A 20,186-nucleotide genomic window follows, 5' to 3' on the forward strand; every position below is an offset into this window, starting at 1 on the left:
GGGATTTTCTCTTAACCAAGTAGTTCAGAATCACACAGTTGTTCCATTCACATTTTATTGGGAAAATTTAGTCACATGGCTATACTTCACTGCAAGGGAAGCTGGGAAACGTGGTCTCTAATGAAGCAGCCATATAGCCAGGAAGAAGGGGAGAATGGATTTGGGACAGCCAGTTGTCTCTACCACTTGGCACTGGGACTTCATTGGCCCACTGTGGTTTGTACTGGCCACCAGAACTGTGGAGAGAGGTCAGATCAGTTCGGGTTAGTGATTCAGATGCCTAGAACCTTATATTTTTCAAATTGTGGGTATTGACCCATTACTGAGTCATGAAATCAACTCAGTGAGCTGTGATCAAGTGGCTTTTTTTTTTTTTAATGGAAGACTATGGAATGGAGATGAGCAGAATTTAAAAAATTAGAATAGAAAATATGAGTACACTACACATAGTAAAAGTAAGTACTGTTTTATGAATACTTCTGTTTGTGTACTTAGTTGTGATATAAAATACATTTGTTACTTTCAGTCACAGTTAAAATGTTTGAAAAACAGTGCTCTGATTCATAATCTTTCCCATTTATACTTTAAAAATTTTCCTTCCTTTCCAGGTTAATGTTTCTTTTTAAATTTCACTGGATGATCTTGAGGACTAAGAAGAAATCTTCTGATCTGTACAGTCTCTTGAGTCTAGCCTCAAGTTTGTGGGCAGATAAGGAACAGCTCGCCCAGTTAGAAAGTATGCTTAGAGGTTGCAGAGAAATGAGGAGAGATGTCTGGAGGGAAAGCGGGTGGGTTTGTTTCTGGTCTGGCCCCCAGGAATCCCCCTGGCAATGTAGGCTATAAATGTGGTGAGGCCAGGATTACTAGTTACGGGTCCTTAGTGCTGTACTGGAGGGTCGTTATGAGTCAGAACCAATGACGACATCTAACAAAAACAGTACTGTACAGGGCAAATAGCACACAGTGTGTGCACTGCAAAGGACTGCATGATGCAAGCAGGGGGTGCTCAGGTGGCACTTGCTCCTGTGCTGACTCAAAGCACAGCCATGTGAAGCCAGAAGGCAGCCTTCAAAGAGCACTGAGAACCCATACGCAATGATAGTTGGGAAGCTGAGCTCTGGCTGTAGCTGACAGTAGAGGAGATGGTGTGATAGGACAGCGGGTTCCTAGTACCCTGAGAAATGGAAATCTTACAATAATTTGAAGACAAAAAAAGAAAAGCCCAATGCAGATGGCAGCACATAGTGACAGTGCTCAGAAAAGTTTCTGAAATGGGGTAAGAGTGGATGAAGGAAGGAGAACAGCAGGGCTAGATTACAGCTGGAGGGAATGGGAATTAAGATGTTTTCAGAATTAAGGTAGTAAGAGAAGAATATTGCTTTACATTTAGATGAAGAAAGAAGCTGGCCAGTAAAATCAAGATCCTGGAAAATATTGTTGCTGGGAGGATCAGCTAGGGCACTTACAATGGTTTTGTAATCCCATCTCATTATTAACACAGGCATATTCCAGTGGGCTGCTCTGTCTCATAAAGCAACCTGACTGACAGGGTGTTCAGATACTTTATTGTTATGGACAAGAGGCAATATTTTGAATGACAATGTATTCTATATTGGATGAGGACTGGGCTATTGATTGATTTTAGGGAGGCCACTTCAACAGGCTCGGGTAATGCTCTAGTTGTCCATCTATCAAAATGGTACCCAGAGATGAAGAGATTAGCATCTTCTTCCAATTTCCCTTGGATGTCCATTATCCCACTTGACCTTATGCATAATGGAAAAGAGATCACTTTCCAGCATATTGCATCATATCATTACAAAGGCTGAACAGAGCAATTAAAAAACTAAATGCAGTTTTAAGACCATCTGGGTCTTGTTACAATCTTCATAATCATTAGATTTAGTGCAAGAGATGTATTAATTAGAAGCATGAGAAGCAGAAGGCAAAAAAAAAAAGTATTGTATATGGGAGCTTGAGGTTAGCACCATATGCATTTTAGCTTAGTCTCAGAAATACCAGTAATTTGGAAAAAAAAAAAAAAAAAGCAACGAAATAGAAACCAAAAAACCACTTCCCTGCAGTTTTTTAAAATAATCTTTTTTTTTTAAAAAAATTGTTTTTCCTTAACTAGCTTCCTCTTACCTCCAGCCAATTTGGTGAGCCCTTCTCTATCAAAGAAAGACAGCCACTTTAATAAAAAGGAGAAAACATTGTAGAATGAGATTTTACACTCACAGAGAAAATAGTACATGAGAGATGGTGAAAAGGGAGATATCCTCCAATTTCATGTGTAGAATCATTGCCCCTTCTATGAGTAGGAAATTAGAGCAACATGGAACATTTGAGCTGGAAGGAACCTTACAGGTCTGAAGCAGGTTCAAAGAGATTGTTTTTTCAAGGTCTCCTTAAAAATGTTTTTGCTTTGTAAGTTTCTCTCTCATATTGCATAGTTGACCCTGAGGCCTTTAGATTTCTTATAGGAGATACTTTCAGAACTTTCAGAATCAACCCTAGGATTGTGGATCCTGTGATATGAGGGCAATCCTCACGTACAGAATCTCATTTTCCTCTATAAATACCTGTCCTTGTGACCAAGTAGACCTAGAAAGTTCTTTGCCCTTAAAAACTTTTTAAAAAGTATTTAAGTTAAGCCCTTCTCTTACTGATGCATATATAACCATTTACCTTTAGGCTTGTTAAGGGAGTACAACAGACAGCACTTGCCAGTCATATCTCTCAAACTGGCTGCTGGTCACGGACTTGCTCCCTGTTTGTCGGATGGAAACACTTGTAGAAAGAAGCAATTTGGTAATGCTCAATGACACTGCAGCATTTCTCCACAGCAGCTTTAAACTTCTTTCTTTATATGCTTGATCTTCTTGGGAGTGTTGTAAGAGTTCTTATTTCTTTTCTTGACCTCACCTTGACATCTCAGCAGAAACTGCAGACTAGATTCTTTCTGAATATTGGAATCAGATAAGGCAGTAGCTTCAAACTTTTTTGACTGTTACCAGAGTGAGAAATGCAATTTTATACTATGATTTAGTACATACATCTTTCTCTCTTTATGTATGTCTATATTTCCGAAGCAAAAGTTTCGTCAAACAATACCTACCCTTACTATGTGTGATGCATTCTCATGTTTACTATTCTATTCTAGTTCATTAAAAGAAAGAAAAAAAAGCTCCTAATGGCCCAGCCTGCAGGTTGGGAAATGCTGTGAGGAGTTGCAGTCAGTATCAGTTGCTTAACAGTTCACATTAGTCTGCGGATTAGGAAAAATTCCTTTCTTATTTTAGATATTGGCCTTGACATTTTCTGTAGTGTCAGAGGTTTAGCCTTGAGGGTTATAGTGTTCTCTCTGAAAATCATCAAGAAAGCCTGCATCTAGACATGGGCTCCACTGAAATGAAAACCACATCATGATACCCAGGTCCAGTTAACATCCCTACCTCTTGCACATTCCTGAAGTTTCTGAGGGCCTCTGGGATGCCTTATGCAATCAATGCATGTTCACTATACTGAAAATCATTTATTTGGTCTCTTTTAGGTGTCCTATAGAGCTAAACAAACTGAAATCTTGAAGATAGTGGCTCTGATGGTGGCTGTCTGGGTGCTAGCCTTCTTAGTGCATGGCCCAATAATTCTAGTTTCTCAGTCTTGGAAGAAAGACTGGAAAGAATGTGAACCTGGATTTTTTTTAGTATGGTACATCATCGCCATCACGTCATTCTTTGAATTCCTGGTCCCAGTCATCTCGGTGGCTTATTTCAACATGTATATGTACTGGAGCCTATGGAAGCGGGGTAGTCTCGGTAGACGGCAAAGCCATCCTGGTCTCAATTCTCCTGACTCTTCCAATGACTGTGGACACTCATTCAAATGTCGACCGTTTTCAAGGACATCTCTTCCTGAATTGAAGGAAACAGAGGTGCCCCTTCGTTCAGAGAAACAGAGAAGAAAGAGCAGTTTCTTGCATTCTTTCAGAACCCAAGTAAATACTTGTACAATTGCTTCCAAAATGTGTTCCCTCTCCCATTCACATTCTGTAACTCACCAGAGGGAACATCTTGAACTGCTGAGAGCCAAGAAATTAGCCAAGTCACTGGCCATTCTCGTAGGTGTTTTTGCCATTTGCTGGACTCCATATTCTGTGTCTGCAATTGTTCTTTCAGACAAACATCCTAAACCATATTGGTATGAAATTGCATTTTGGCTTCAGTGGTTAAATTCCTTTGTTAATCCTTTTTTGTATCCATTGTGTCATAAACGTTTTCAGAAGGCATTCTTGAAAATATTTTGTATGAAAAAGAAAACCATACTATCACAGAGCTGATCACTATCCTCTTAAAGATAATTTTCTCACTTACATACATTTCAGTCTTCACTGCACCTAAACAAATTTGTCTTTCACCTTGTCGTTTCCACTCTGCCAAAAAAGTCCGTAACACTGTAGTGCCAACAAACTTAATAAAAAATTTAACCTGGAAGTCAGTGGAAAATTATTCTGATGAACGATAGCAGTATAATTATAAATTTCCAAGAATGTTTTTGTATACGAATAGCCACAAAAGTACCATATTTTTCTTAGTCATCGCCTCTTCCTTGTTCGTTAGATCTTGATATAACATTGACTATGACAGTTAAGAGTTTCTGTTTTCTTTTTATGTTCAGTGTTTGCTACAGTCTTAAGCAAGTTCCCCTTTTTATTGTATAGTAATGAAAACTCATTGAGTTTTAAAATCATTTCCCAAAGTATACGATAGAGAAAAGAGTTATATTGCCTTCTTTGTTGGAAGTGGTGAACACTGTTATGATCAGTTGTCAAGAGAGTTGGGGTTTGAGTTAACAAGAACAGGAAGTGGGAGTGGATCCAGGTGAAAGAAGGGAGACCATGTGCATTTTCAGACTTATATTTTTGATCCCAGAAAGGAATGGTGTGTGGTATGGTGGAGGAAAGAGCAGGTGACCACAGCTCTCAAAGAAGGTTCTCAGTGAAGTTATCTTGAAGGCCCTAACAATCATAGGATGAAAGGGTGAGGGACATGGAAGGGTTATGCACTGGTTGAAAGACTGACTTGCCTTATTTCTTTCTCTCCTCTTCTTCCAACTTTCACACATATCAGCTAAAAAATGTCTTTGTGAGAAAATATGGAAGAAAAAGAAAAGGCTAAGAGATGGAGAAAGGATTATTATGATCAAACTAGATGTATCTAGTATAATAACATTCACTGAACTAGTCAATGTCAATAATTGTTAATAAAATATTGTCATATTTATTTGATTGGACTCATGTCCGATGTCTGACATAGCAGTGCTCAGAATTATTCCATTTTTATATAGTGTAGGCTATACCTCACTGATGATTCACGTTGTATTACTCTGATGACTTCTTTTTTTCATTTTTAATTGATCTTTTTTTCAATGTTTTCTGCCTGTAGTTTTGATAAAATTTTCATTTTGTTCTTATAATCAGTTTAATCTCGCCTATAATGTTTTATCGGTATTTCTTCTGTGACTTCTCAGAGTTCTTATACAGGTTAGTTATTTTTATATTTTGCAGACTTTTTAAACTTTTGACTAATTTCAAACACTGAAATACACAAATCTTTTAAGTAGATAAATGCTTAGAAATGCATATAATTTTTATATGTACTTATGCATTGCACTAAGTTCAAAATAGGAGATACATGTATAAACATTCAATAGTAATTTGAAAAATAAAATAAGTAAACCTTCATAAATGCACTTAATTTTTATAAAGTTGCTACTTGTCAGCTGTTGGTTTTAACATTTTAAAATTAAATACTCATTTAATATGGAGTGACCCTTTGCAAACTTTTCCTACTTGAATCTTGGAGGAAGCATGCCTAAATAGTCATATGTATTTTCTAAATTATATATAAAATATGATATCTATTGTATGTCATTCAATCTAAGATGCTGTCAATCTAAGGCATACTTTATTTACCACTAAAAAGAAAAAATGCTGCAAATTGTGAAACAATACTGTAAAAAATCATACTGATAGTGTTATGGATCGAACTGTGTCTCCCCAAAAATATGTGTTGGAGTCCTGACCCTAACACTTTAGGATGTAAGCCTATTTGGAAATAGGGTTTTGTTGTTGTTGTTGTTGTGTTGATGAGGTGATACCAGTGTAGGCTGTGCCCCGAACTTACTTCTTATCTAGATAAACAGCAGCATAGACACACAGACAAGCAAGCAAATTTGGGGTGGGGGGAGGGGTAGTAATAGATGCCATGTGAGGATTACCAAGGAACCCAGGAACACTGAGGATACAGACAATGAAGGACAAGGGTTTTCCCCCAGAGCCAACAGAGAGAGAGCCTTCCCCTAGAGCTGGTGCCCTGAATTCATGCTTCTAGCCTCTTGAAAATAAATTTCTCTCTTTTAAAGCCACCCATTTGTGGTATTTCTGTTACAGCATCACTAGGAAAATAAGACAGATAGTAAGGCCCTTTCTGACTTCAGAGTTGGTGAAGAGTGAACAGTGTGTATCTCGGAAGTGATGAAATATATGCCTGATAAATGAACAGAACAGGGCTAATCCTCTATGAAAAAAGAGATGGAAAGATAAATACTTTGATAGTATTTATTTGGGCTGGCATGCTGAGTGATTTGGCTACTTATTTCAAAGGTGCCTTACGAACCTTGGGAATAAGATTTATAGTCCCTGAGCACAGGAACTTTACTTTTGGGTTTTTTGAAGTACTTAGTACAATGCTAGGCTCATAGGTGCTCAGTAAATTCTTATTGAAAAGACGTACACTAGGCATGTTCCTGGAAAAAGGAGTGTAAATTCTAGTTTTTTAATGCAAGTCTTTTAAATTTGCACTGGAGGAACTTTAAAATGTTTTTCTTTATAATAAGAGTACTATGTATTTACTCTAAAAAGATAAGACAATAGTAAAACACATCCTATACCCAAGAAGCAGTCATAATTATTAGTATGGTATAGATCTTTCAAAACATAGTGTAGTCTCCTTTTCCATATTCATATGTTTGTATATATAAACGTCTAATGCTATCCTTAGGTAAATCCTTTTATAAAATGAAGTTTTCTATTCTAATTTATATAATAGCCATCCTCTCTCACACAAAAAGAACTGGCTTATAAAATCATATTTTAAAATACTTATTAGCTCATCTTAAATGTGGACCAACTCCATTGGTATAATTGACAAAACATTCCTAAGAATACTGGTTCCTAAGTGTTGGTTTCAGTTGGCCTATGTAGAAATGGACTCAATACAGAAGAGTGAAGAAAGACTTAGGGATATAAATGCCAATTACAAATAATATTTTAGGTCAGGTTTCTTTATGAGCCATGAGGTCTTTTGATAAAAGTAACTGAACAGTCATAATAATAATGATTTTACAGAATTTTTTTGTGACTTTTTGGCAACTCTTTTCCTGCAGCAAGGGTCTTGACACTTGAAGAAGCTATATCCCCACATTATGATTTCAGGAAAATAGAAATTCAGGCATACAAAGTAAACTTTGATTCTAATCATTGCCATTAGTAAGGGTTGAGTCAACAAAACAGAAACTATGTTAATTATTTTAAACAGAAGGAATTTAATACAGGTAATTGGTTAATACAGGAAATTGGAAGGTTGAAAGAGCAAGAGGTGGACATTGCTACACCCCAGAGACTGATAATTTAACAAAGTAACTATAGTCAAGCATCATTTAACTTCCCTGATACGTTCTTTGAAACAGGACGTTATGTGATTCGGACATTGTGCAAACACCGTATTATATACTTAGCAAAGCTATATGAGATACCTTTTGCTTCACTTCCAAATTGATACTTCCCATTTGCCTCTTCCTGCTGCTATCACTAACACTGGTTTTGCTGCATTTGGGAGCTGTCATGGATTGAATTGTGTCCCTCAAAAATATGTGTCAACTTGGTTAGGCCATGAATCCCAGTATTGTGTGGTTGTCCTCCATTTTGTGATTGATGTAATTTTTCTTTGTGTTGTAAATCCTAATCTCTGACTGTGGTTAATAAGGCAAGATTAGATTATGCTAAAGAGGATTAGGGTGGGATGTAACACTCTTACTCAGGTCACATCCCTGATCCAATGTAAAGGGAGTTTCCCTGGGATGTGTCCTGCATTACCTTCTATCTTACAAGAGATAAAGGAAAGGGAATCAAGCAGAGAGTTGGGGACCTCATACCACCAAGAAAGCAGCACTGAGAGCAGAGCGCATCCTTTGGACCCGAGGTTCCTGCACAGAGAAGCTCCTAGACCGCAGGAAGATTGATGACAAGGACCTTCCTCCAGAGATGACAGAGAGAGAAAGGCTTCCCCTGGAGCTGGCCCCCTGAATTTGGACTTCTTGCATACAGGACTGTGAAAGAATAAATGTCTGTTTGTTAAAGCCATCCACGTGTAGTATTTCTCTTATAGCAGCGATAGATAACTAAGACAGGAGCCATGATGCACTTCACAAGAATATTTTTGAAAGAAAATTAAACAGGGTGATAATGCTACAACACTCCAGAGACACTCGATACATGAGATTGGAAGCTGCTGCCTACGAGTCAAAGCATACACTGCTATACAGTAAGTTTTTTATTTGTAAGTACAGAAAGTTCACATTAAAATAATGATAGAAAGTACAGTACAATACATACATAAGCCAGTAACATAGATGTTTATTATGACTGTCAAGACATATGTGTTACAGGTTATATGTGTACTGTACATGTAACAATGGTGTGGCAGAGGCACCTGACTTCCTCTAACTTCACAAGGGGGAAGGAGAATCAAGATCAACAGCCCAAAGGTAATTGCTGTGAGGCAGAAATCAGACATACCTCCTCTCCAACATTTTTACCAATTCTGACACCAACTATCCCTCTCATGGCACTCTCTACTTCTCTGCTGGGTTAGCTAATTTGTTGCAATGGCCACACAGGATTTACAGATAATACAATTACGGGGTTTATTAGGGAAGTAACAAGTTACAATTCAGGTTCAGAAACACTCAGGATACAGTTCCTCAATCAGAACAGCCTCTTCTCAGCCATATCTGCAAGCACACCTCTCTCTGGCCCCTCGGCCTCTTGACCACGCCACCTGGCCTCTGCCCTGCTCAGGAAAGTGTTACAAAACTCTTTTAGCTTGCTGATAAGTGCCCAGAGGCACCCCACTCCGCCAGCAAGCTTCATGCCCGAAGGCGCTCAGCTTTCTTGCTCCGTGCATTGGGAAGCCCCACAAGCAGCCGTCTCAGGCAGGTCTCCTGATTCTTGTCCTGATTCTTGCCATCTCACACCCCCATCTCTCAATGTCTTCTATGTTATAGCTCCTCTCTCTGTCTCCTGGATCTAGGAAGTTCTCAGCACAGACATCCTGGGTCCAAAGGATGCATTTCACTCCTGGGTCTTCTTTCTTGGTGGTGTTGAAATCCTCTCTTCCTGCCTCTGGGATGATTCGTTTTAAGCCTAGTGGGATGGCAAAACTGACCAATCCCCTCATTAGGGTTGCATACACCTTGTTTACATGGTCAGAAGAACAGGGCATCAAGATTGGAGGAAGACATAAATAAACTGTGTTATGCAGATGACACAACCTTGCTTGCTGAAAGTGAAGACTACTCGAAGCACTTACTGATGAAGATCAAAGACCACAGCCTTTGGTATGGATTACACCTCAACATAAAGAAAACAAAAGTGCTAACAACTGGACCAATAAGCAACATCATGATAAACAGAGAAAAGATTGAAGTTGTCAAGGATTTCATTTTACTTGGATCCACAATCAACATCCATGGAAGTAGCAGTCAAGAAGTCAAACAATGCATTGCACTGGGAAAATCTGCTGCAAAAGACCTCTTTAAAGTGTTAAAAAGCAAAGATGTCACTTTAAGGACTAAGGTGCCCCTAACCCAAGCCATGGGGTTTTCAATCGCCTTATATACTTTCAAAAGCTGAGCAATGAACAAGGAAGACCAAAGAAAAACTGATGCCTTTGAGTTAAAGCGTTGGCGAAGAATATTGAATACACCATGGACTGCCAGAAGAATAAACAAATCTGTCTTGGAAGAAGTGCGCCAGAATGCTCCTTAGAAGCAAGGATGGAGCGACTTCGTCTCACATTCTTTGGACATGTTAACAGGAGAAATCAGTCCCTGGAGAAGGACATCATGCTTGGTAAAGTAGAGGGTCAGTAAAAAAGAGGAAGACTCTCAACTAGATGGATTGACACAGTGGCTGCAACAATGGGCTCAATGATCATGAGGATGGTGCAGGACAGGACAGTGTTTCGTTCTGTTGTACATAGGGTCGCTATGAATCAGAACTGACAGCACCTAACAACAACCCCTACAAGGGTGCCATGTACTTTATTTACATTATTAGTAAGCTATCCAATCCCCTTGGTGGGCCACAAACACCTCATTTGCATAGCCCCACCCAATCATTTTGTGGGAGTTACAAAGACTATTGCTAGAAGGGCCATATTAAGTAATTCGCTGCACCACAGTACCATTATACGCCTGGCAGCACAATTGATTTGTATACAAGAGACATGAGATGCATGTGTTGCATGCAGGAAGCTGTTGTGTTTGTTAATATGTCTGGTTACGTCTGCTACGTCCCATTCTTGGATTGGGATTTCTGAACTTTATTATAACCTTATGGGACTACAGACATATGTACAGTCTGACATTGCCCAAATGGATATTATGTGGCTGTGACTGTACTGTCTTTAGGGATAGAGAGAACAAAAAGGAAGAAGTGGTGTAATCAGAATCTAGGATCTTGGAAACATCCCTGAGGAGCTGATGCTTGGACCTCTGATTCATGATGCCCTGTAGTTAGTGCTTGGACAGCTAAGGGAGTGGGACCAGCTGGTGCTCAGCTACCAACGGTGGTGGTGGGTGAGGGGACAGAGCAGATGTGGCTGCTGCTGGTACCTCTGAGGGATTGCTGTGTGCTGCTGTCGGAGGGATGCTAACTCAAGCTAGAAGCTCTAAGTGAGTTACTTCTCAGCACCTCCTGCCTTCCAGACTTGCGAATGCCTTCCATTGGTGGAACCTCACTGAAAGCCAGTTAGCAAAGAGTATGGGAAATATATGACCCCTAGTCCCAGCCTCACAGTACAGTGTATAAGAAGGTAGGCTTGGAGATGATAAGAAACAGATAAATAACTGGCAAAAGCATCATACGTTTAAGCATAATAAAGTAGAACTTGTGCATTCAGGGATTTACCTTCACAATTTCAACTGTACATAAGCAGCTTGCTGGTTCATAGCATATTGCAATTTGTCATTTTCTTAAGGCATGAATTGAAATCATGTACCACTAGGCTGGTATGCTGGGTGAGTTGGCTACTAAATCCAGCATCCTCATTCTAATAAAGTTTTCTTGGTCTCTATTTTTGTCACATCAACTCCAAAGCTTGTGAAGTGTTCATTTTTGTAGTGGTGATGGAACTGAGGGAAAAATGAAGAAATCCAAGAAAGCACGAAACTCAGAAGTCTGTCAGCTCTGTAATATGAGTTCATCATAAACTTCATAATGGAGGTTCCGTGCTGGTGGTTCATGGATGCATCTGATCTATAAGATGAGTTGAATTTGCTGCCATTATTTACATATTAGGGAGGCCTGTGGCACAAATGTTAAGTGCTTGGCTGCTAACCAAAAGTTGGCAGTTAAATCCCACAGAGCAGCCTTGTGGAAGAAAGACCTGGTGATCTGCTTCTGAAAAGACTACAGCCTGGAAAACCCTATGGGGCCGTTCCACTCTGCACATGGGGTCACTATGCGTCAAAATTGACTCAGCAGCACCTAACAACTACAATTTACACATTGGAAATTTAACATTAAAATTGGGATTTTCACCTTTTTAAAAAAAATTGGAAGGTCCAGCAATATTGGGACCGCATTCCCTCAAGAAGACAATTTGCTGAACCTGCAAAGTGGCTGCCTCCTTTAGTCAAAGGGCACACTCTTCAGTCCTCCAGAGTTCCACTTTGCCTTGCTTAGTCATTTTCATTTAATTATCTGTTCTGTGCAGGCATATGAATTGCAACCAGGGCTTTGAGCCAGTTCATTCCAGTTGAACTCCTGCTGAGAATTTGCATTTTCTCCCCAGATACACTGAATCAGAATCTACAGTTTAACAAGATCCCCAGGTAATTCTTATGTAGAATAAATTTTGAGAACCACTGCTCTGCTAGTTGTTCTCAGAATTGGTCCCTAAGGAGCAACATTAGCATTGCCTGGGAGCTTGTTAGAAATGCAAATTCTCAGTAGAGGTTCAAACTGGAACAAACTGGTTCAAAGCCCTGACTGCCCCCCTGCTCTAATATATGTGAAAAGAAAAAGTGACCCACTAAATTTTTTTGTAATTACCCCAGAAGGTACAAACATTGTCTTTTACGGTAGATACATTAAGTTGTGTAGATCTGTCTGGCCTCCTTTGGTTATAAGTGACAGAAATGCAATTTGAACCAGCCTGGGCAGAAATGAGCTTACTGGCTCCCATAACCAAAGTTCATGAAGGCAATGAGGGGTGCTGACCCCAGGGATGACTGAAACCAGAGATACTGTGACATCTTTATTTTTGTAGACTGGCTTCTCCACAAAGCTGGGATGATGGATGCTCACATCCTTCTTAATAACAGAGAAAAAGGGCCTCGACTAGTAACTGTGAGAATAAAAAATCCTAGGAAAGATCGTTTGAATGCCCAACCAGTATCTTGTGTCTATCTCTGGACCAGTTCCTGTGGGGCAGGTTGTATGCTAGTACTGCCTAGCTCTGGCAGTTTCTCCCTCACACTCATCTCTGTGGCTAGGGAGGTAGGATCAGCCCTGTTCAAACCATGTGACTTGAAGACGGAGGAACAGTCCCCTCAAATAAAAGGAGAGATGGTTACCAGAAGAAGGGGGTAGAGATAATAAATGTCTACTACAAGAAGTATTAAAAAATTCGGAGCATTATGATCCGATTGTCTTCCTCATTCATTGTGGAAGACTGCCCAAAATGGCCACAGTTCTCTACCTCTCCTGTATCCTCATCCTTAACAATGTGACTTTGTAGCTCCTTCCATCAAGAGTGACTTGCTTTGGCCAAAAGACTGCTGCAAATAGGCAGCCAAAGTGACGCTACACCAGTTCTGAGCCTAGGCCTCAAGAGGCCTGTGCACTCTGTTCTCTCTTTTGGAAGCTTGCCCAGTTCCTAGGTGAACCTGCCTGGCTAGCCTGCTGAAGGATGAGAGACCACGTGCAGCAGAATCAAACTGCTATAGCTGAGGCCATCTTAGACCAGCCAGCCTCTAGCTGACTCAGCAGCTGTTGAAGATGCATGAGCAAACCCAGGTAAAATGGGGCCAGCTGAAGGAAGCCTAGCATGGCCCAGACCAGAAGAACCACTCAGCTGACCCAAAGACTCCTGAGCAGGGATAAGGCACTACATTTTGGGAGTGGGTTGTCATTCAGTGTCAGCTTACTGACATGCCAAGCACTTGCATTACTGTATATTAAACCCAACCTCTGAAAGTTGAGCATGGAAGAAAGCAGATATTACATTACTCTTTTTTTGTTTTTAGTAGCCAAGACAAAAGGTATAAACATTCTTAAGCAGTAGGACAGACTTTTTTAAGCTCACTGCTACTTCTTTAGGGAACAGGAACTTATTCATTGCAAAATGATTTAGTAGCAAAGATAATCAATTTTGAAACATCATAGACTACACAACAATGCAATAGCAAGATAGATGCACTCATGAGGGTCAAGTTGCACCATGGGAACGGAGGAGTCAGGGCATCACAGAAAAACAAACAAACAAGCAGTTCTCAGCTGTGTGCATCTCCCTTAACTGTCTCCTTCAGTCTCCTTAAGTTTCCATCTGAAATCGGATAAGGACTGGTTAGGAACCTTGTATGAAATAGTCTCCTTTTGGTGCTTTTCTCCTTTGCTCATGCTGCTAGTTATTTCTTTATGTGCTTACACTTCTACTAAGGGCATAAGAGGAGAAGGGAGAGGACCTTAAGTAGAAACAAGCCAATTTGGTTAACGATTACTAGTTCTGTTTTGGAAAAGCATTGATGGAAAAAGTGGAATTTATCTCAGATTTCAGGTTTCAGTACTGCTTGCTTCCTGCTTTATAACCATAGTTCAAAAAGAGTTGATCATGAAAGAAAACACCCTGTGGCAGAAGTTTAGGGTAGCTGGTGCAATGTTTTTCTAAAGGTCAACCTCACTCAAAATTTCCAACAGCCACGATAAAGATGTAAAAGTTATGCTCAGCCCTCCCCCCAACCCCCACAGAAAGGCACTTAACAGTTCCTTCTTAGAAACTGGAAGACAGATGCTTTTAAAATTATTACTGCATACTCTGTTCCCTTGCTTCAACCTAGTGCATCTAGGCCAGGGACAAGGTTGCAGTTGTGAAGATTGTTTGGATGTGTTCTGCTGTTCTCTGCCTCCCATTTCCTGCCTGAATTTAACCAGAAACCCTAGTGGCATAGTGGGTAAGAGCTACAGTTGCTAACCTAAAAGGTCAACAGTTTGAATCCACCAGGTACTCCTTGGAGACTGTATGGGGTAGTTCTATGCTGTCCTATAGGGTCAATATGAGTTGAAATCGACTCGGTGGCAAAGTTTGGTTTTTGTTTTTTGAGTTCAGTCGTTAGTTTTGGAGTTTGTTCTGGCTTCATACGGCTCACGCTGGGCTAATCTGCATAACTATTACTAAGCTAAGAACAGTTCTCTGTTGTTGTTAGGAGCCGTGGAGTCAGCTCTGGTGACATTACATATAACAGAATAAAGCATTGCCCAGTCCTGTGTCATCTTCATGACTGTTAGTATGTTTGAGTGCATTGTTTTGGCTATTGTGTTAATCCATATCATTGAGGGCTTCCCTCTTTTTTGCTGACCCTTCTACTTTACCAGCTACCATGTACTTTTCTAGTGATTCATCTTTCTTGATATGTCCGAAGTAAGTGAGCTGAAGTTCACCATTCTCGCTTCTAAGGAGCATTCTGGTTGTCTTTTTCTAAGACTAATTTATTTGTTCTTTTGGCAGTTCATGGTATGTTCAATATTCTTCATCAATACCACAGTTCAAATGTATCAATTCTTCTTCTGTGTTCCTTTTTCATTGTCCAGCTTTTGCACGCATATGAAGCAATTGAAAAGACCATGACTGGGGTCAGGTGCCCTTTAGTCATCAAAGTGACATCTTTGTTTTTTAAAACTCTGAAGAGGTCTTTTGCAGCAGATTTGCCAAATGCAATACGCCATTTGATTTCTTGCCTTTTGCTTCCATTGTTGATCCAAGTAGATTGAAATCATTGACAACATCAATTTCTACTTCAGCTCTCTTCTCATTGCCTTCGAGTTGATTCCAACTTACAGTGACCCTATAGGACAGAGTAGATGCTTCATAGGGCTTCCAAGGCTGTAATCTTCTTGGAAGAATTCGGCCACATCTTCCTGCCATGGAACGGCTGGTGAGTTTGAAACACTGACTTTTCAGTTAGCAGCTGAACACTTAACCACTGTTCAACTTGGGCTCCTTTCAGCTCTCTAGGGACAGTAAATTCCCCTGGTATAGACTTGGACACCCCAGTCTACTTCTCGGCATTCTTCACTCTCCATGAAAAGGGTGGTCTGGAGTCCTGAAGATCATATTCGTCTACATGACTTTTTGGACTCAGGAAAATATCTGCTGGTTTGAGATAACAGCCCCAACAAGCTTCATACCATGGAGTGGGTACTGGTGGCCAGGTTAGGCAGAGTCTTTGCCTTTAAGGAGTTCTATGCCACTTGACAAGGAATCCACAGGAACATACAAACGAATGTGCACTGCAGTGAAGTGACGTTAATAGCGTGGTTGTTTCTTTCATAGTGATGTTTGTAGCGATGCAAGAGAGACAGCACCCCTACAGCTGTACTGCTATAGAACTATCCTGCTAGGTGCTATATCTTTCCAGGCACCCAGCCCTTTGACAGCAAGGCTATGTGGCTGTTCTCCTGGATGAAGTATAGTCAAGGATTTGACCGGGGGAGGGTGGGATAGGATTTGTATGGATAATGATAATGCAGAAACTTATGTATGGTGCTTACTCTGTATCTGCATGGGATTAAATATTTTATTCCTTAGAAAAAAACTATGTAAAACAGACACAGCTGGTATCCTTATTCCACAGATGAGGAAACTAAAGAATAAAGAAGATAGATGACTTGCCCTAGATGGTACAGTCTCCAGGTAACGAAGCCAAACTTGAATTTAGGGAGTCTGCAACTAGAGTCTCATACCACACAGCCTCTCTGTCCTTATAAGATATGTGCTCACTTCTTTTTCCACGTAGAGGAGGTTATTCGGTCAGAGCTGTTAGGAGGAGGCTAATGGTAGGTGAACTAAACAAAAAACGGGGTCAAATCTAAACAAAACAAATCCAAATAAGCAAAACCCAAATCCGAGGGTCTTTCCTCCTCCACATTAGCGGTCTCTATTTTCTCCACCAGATGTCAGTAGTTACACACAGTTTTTCTCCCCTTTATTTCTGTTTGAGTACCCAATGCATAAATAAATGGGTAATATTATGTTGTCATTACAATTTAAAGAAATCTGATAATTGTACCCTCACCTCTCAATAATTTATATTGACTTCAACCCAGAAAATCAATCAGGGCATGATAAACTCTACTAAAAACAAACAACAAAAAAATGACTTCTGTCTCCTCCCAACAGAAGACAAGGCTGCCCCAAGGTGCTCACGTATGACCATACTTGTGTGTGCACATACACACTCACACACAAACACACATCCACTCACACTCTCACCCATTTCAAGAAGCATGAAGGTTCCTTTTACACCAGACCCGGTAGTGACATCCACAAAGAAGGGAAAAAAAAACCTTTACAATCTTTTATAACAGAATGTGATACTAGGTACATCTAGTTTGAGCATAATAGTCCTTTCTCCATCTCTTAGCCTTCCTTTTTCTTCCATATGTTCTCACAAAGAGATTTTTTAGCTGATGTGGAAGTTGGAAGAAAAGGTCAGAAAGAAATAGGCAAGTCAGTCTTTGAACCAGTGTGTGACCCTTCCCTGTCCCTCATCCTTTCATCCTATGATTGCTGGGGCCTCCAAGATAACTTCACTGAGAAATTTTGAGAGCTGCGGTCACCTGCTCTTTCCTCCACACTCATCTTCACAATAACATGTCAAATGTGGAAAGCCATATAAGAGCAGAGACAGGAAATGAAAGGTGATAACACCGAAGGTCCTGACTCCTTCTATTTTTGGTACATCTTCTCACAGGCAGACTTCAATGGAAGCCCTAGGCCTGCAGAACTCCTGAGGGACCTGGCCTCTTCACCCCATGTCATGTTTTCAGGTGGGCAACACCAGCTTTTGAGTCAGGAAGCAATTTTGAAATCAGTCATGTTTTGATCCCGCAGGCCTGGTTCCATCTGATTAATAAGCTGTGCTTTCAAGGACCTACCCATTTGCTTCCTCTGGGCAGTTTCCTTCCCCCAGCCCACCTTCCAAGTGTCTGCACAGACAATGCTCTTTTCCCTTCTGACCAAGCCCAGCAATAGGAACTGCCATCCTCACCCAGAGGGATGAGCCCAGTGCCCGCCTGACCTTGCCAGAAGGAATTTCTCTCTCTAGCTTGAATTTCCTTCTTGTCTACCTCCAGGCCTTGACTGCTGGCCACGCTTCCCTCTGACCAACCTGAATAAATCTTCCCTGTGTCCATGACAGCTGCTGATTTGGCTTCTTTCTTATTTTTTTTAATTGAAAGTAAACCTTCAAAGCGGCCCAGCCACCTGAGAAGCTTTGCTGAGCACTGCAGCTGGCTTAGTGAACCTCAAACAGAAGCACTGGATTTCCCCGCACCCCCTCCTGGGTGAGGGCGGGAATCTCAGAGGCTTTGTGCACTGCCAAGGCCACTTAGCTTTCAATTTAGCTTTTGCATTAGAAGAAGGGAATGAACATGGGCAGAGTGGTTGTGGGGTGATTTTGAAAGTGGATATGCAACCAGAGAGAGAGGAGAGGGAATAGAAGGGAGGCAGGAAAGACAAGAGGGAGAGAGAGAGAGAGACAGAGATAGAAAGAGGGAGAGAGAGAGATTGAGATTGGTGGAGGGAAGTCTGAGTTTCCAGGCAAAATACAAGTTTAATTTATTTATAAGAGAAACCTGGAGGTATCTTTGTTCTGCCCAGTTAGACTATTGGGGAATACTTTGCAGAAGGAAATTAATTTTAAAAAGTGTATTCAAATTCAGCAATTGGTTTGTAGCAGGTAGAAGCAGAAATGTCGGGGTTGGTACACAGAATGTGCAGTTGAGATTCCTAGATTTTGTTACAGGATCTTCTCCTTAAATGGTTGTCATTTTAAGCTGCTCACTTCAGGTCTCTATCTCATCCCCCAAACACAAATTTTTATTATGGAATTGTTTAATATTTAGAAAAGTTGAAGAAATAATAAACACCTTTGTATCTACCACCTGGATTCAACAATGGTTAACTTGTTTTCCATATTTTTAAAATCTTTATCTCTATTGCACGTGTGTGTGTGTGTGTGTGTGTGTGTGTGTGTGTATTTTCTGAACCAGTTGCATGTTAAGTTGCAGGTATTGTGACACTTCAGCCCTATATACTTTGGCATGCATTTGCTAATAAGGACATTTTCTTACATAACTGTAACACCATGATCAAGTCTAAGAAAATCTAAAATAATTTTCTAATAACATCTAATATCCAGGCCATAGTGAAATTTCTCCAAATGGCCCCAAACTGTCTTTTCTAGCTGTTTTATATTTTGAACCAGGAGCCAATCAAGATTCACCCAATACATTTGGTTGTTAAGTCTTTTTGATTTCTTGCACTCTCTTCTTCTCTCATTGAGGTAGAACCTATCTACAAAGTATGTTTTTTAATGTGTATCTTTTTTCTTCTAAATTTTATTTATTTTTTGTTGTTGAGAATACACACAGCAAAACAGACACCAATTCAACAGTTTCTACATGTACAATTTAGTGACATTGATTATATTCTTTGAGTTGTACAATCATTCTCTGAGTTTTCCTCCCCCAATAACATAAATTCACTGCCCTCTAAGCTTCCTATCTAATCTTTTGAGTTGCTGTTGTCAGTCTGATCCCATATAGATAGTTCTTAAAAGAGCATAATGCTCACAGCAGAGATTTTTTTACTAGTTAAGCTAAACTATTATTTGGTTTTAAGGAGACTTCAGGGGGTATTTTTAGTTTAAGGTTTAAAGATGATCTCAAGGCAATAGTTCAGGGGTTCATCCAAACTTCATGGCTCCAGGAAGTCTAGAGTCCACGAGAATTTGAAATTCCGTTCTGCATTTTCCTTTTGATCAGGATTCTTCCATAGAATCTTTGATCAAGATGTTAAGTAATGGTAGCTGGGCACCATCCGGTTCTTCTAATCTCATGGCAAAAGAGACAGTTTTCAGGGAGGCAATTAGCTACACATTCCATATCCTTCTCCTATTCCTAATTCTTCTTCTTTCTCTGTTGCTCCGGGTGAATAGAGACCAATTGTTGTGCCTAGGATGACCGCTTGCAAGCTTTTAAGACCCCAGGCACTACGAAACAAACTAGAAGGTAGAACAGAAGCACTAAACACATTATTAGGCCAATTAACTGGGATATCCCATGAAACCAGGACCCTAAACCTCCAAACCAGGAAACCAAATCCCATGAGGTATTTGGTTGTACATAAGAAGCCTCAGCAGCTACTCTTTTTTTTTTTTTTGTCGTTGTTGTAAATATATCTATCACACAACTTTTGCCAATTCAACTTTTTACAGGTGTACAACTAACTGTCAGCAATTATAATAACTGGCTGTGCGACTCTACCCTTCATCAATGTAATTTTTCCATCACTGTTCATCCCCCTTCCCCTCCGCCACCCCGGCTCCACCCCGATAACCACTCATAAACTTTGGTCTGTTTACTTTTGCCTTTTTTTCTCTTTTTATGTAAGTGAGGTCATACAATATTTGTCCTTTTGGGATTGGCTTATTTCGCTCAGCATAATGTCTTCAAGCTTCATCCATACTGTAGGATGTATTAAGACTTCATTTCTCCTACTGGCTGAGTAGTATGCCATTGTATGTATGTACCACATTTTGTTTATCCATTCATCTGTTGA

At 40.2% G+C, this 20,186-nt stretch overlaps 1 protein-coding gene across 4 annotated transcripts in view; it reads left to right on the forward strand.

Annotated features, from left to right (window-relative positions):
* HRH4 (histamine receptor H4) overlaps positions 1 to 20,186 on the forward strand; it is a 60,584-nt gene that overhangs the window by 5,687 nt on the left and 34,711 nt on the right. The window contains exon 3 of one of the 4 annotated variants that reach the window (XM_023742079.1): positions 609 to 3,541. The exons of 2 other annotated variants lie outside the window; for them this stretch is intronic. In XM_023742079.1, the coding sequence (XP_023597847.1) occupies positions 609 to 626 (18 nt within the window). In that variant the 3' untranslated portion in view covers positions 627 to 3,541. One more of the 4 variants, XM_004387932.3, reaches the window with a different exon arrangement.

The sequence above is a fragment of the Trichechus manatus genome, unplaced genomic scaffold (assembly GCF_000243295.1).
Source record: "Trichechus manatus latirostris isolate Lorelei unplaced genomic scaffold, TriManLat1.0 scaffold00199, whole genome shotgun sequence".
Classification (NCBI taxonomy): domain Eukaryota; kingdom Metazoa; phylum Chordata; class Mammalia; order Sirenia; family Trichechidae; genus Trichechus; species Trichechus manatus.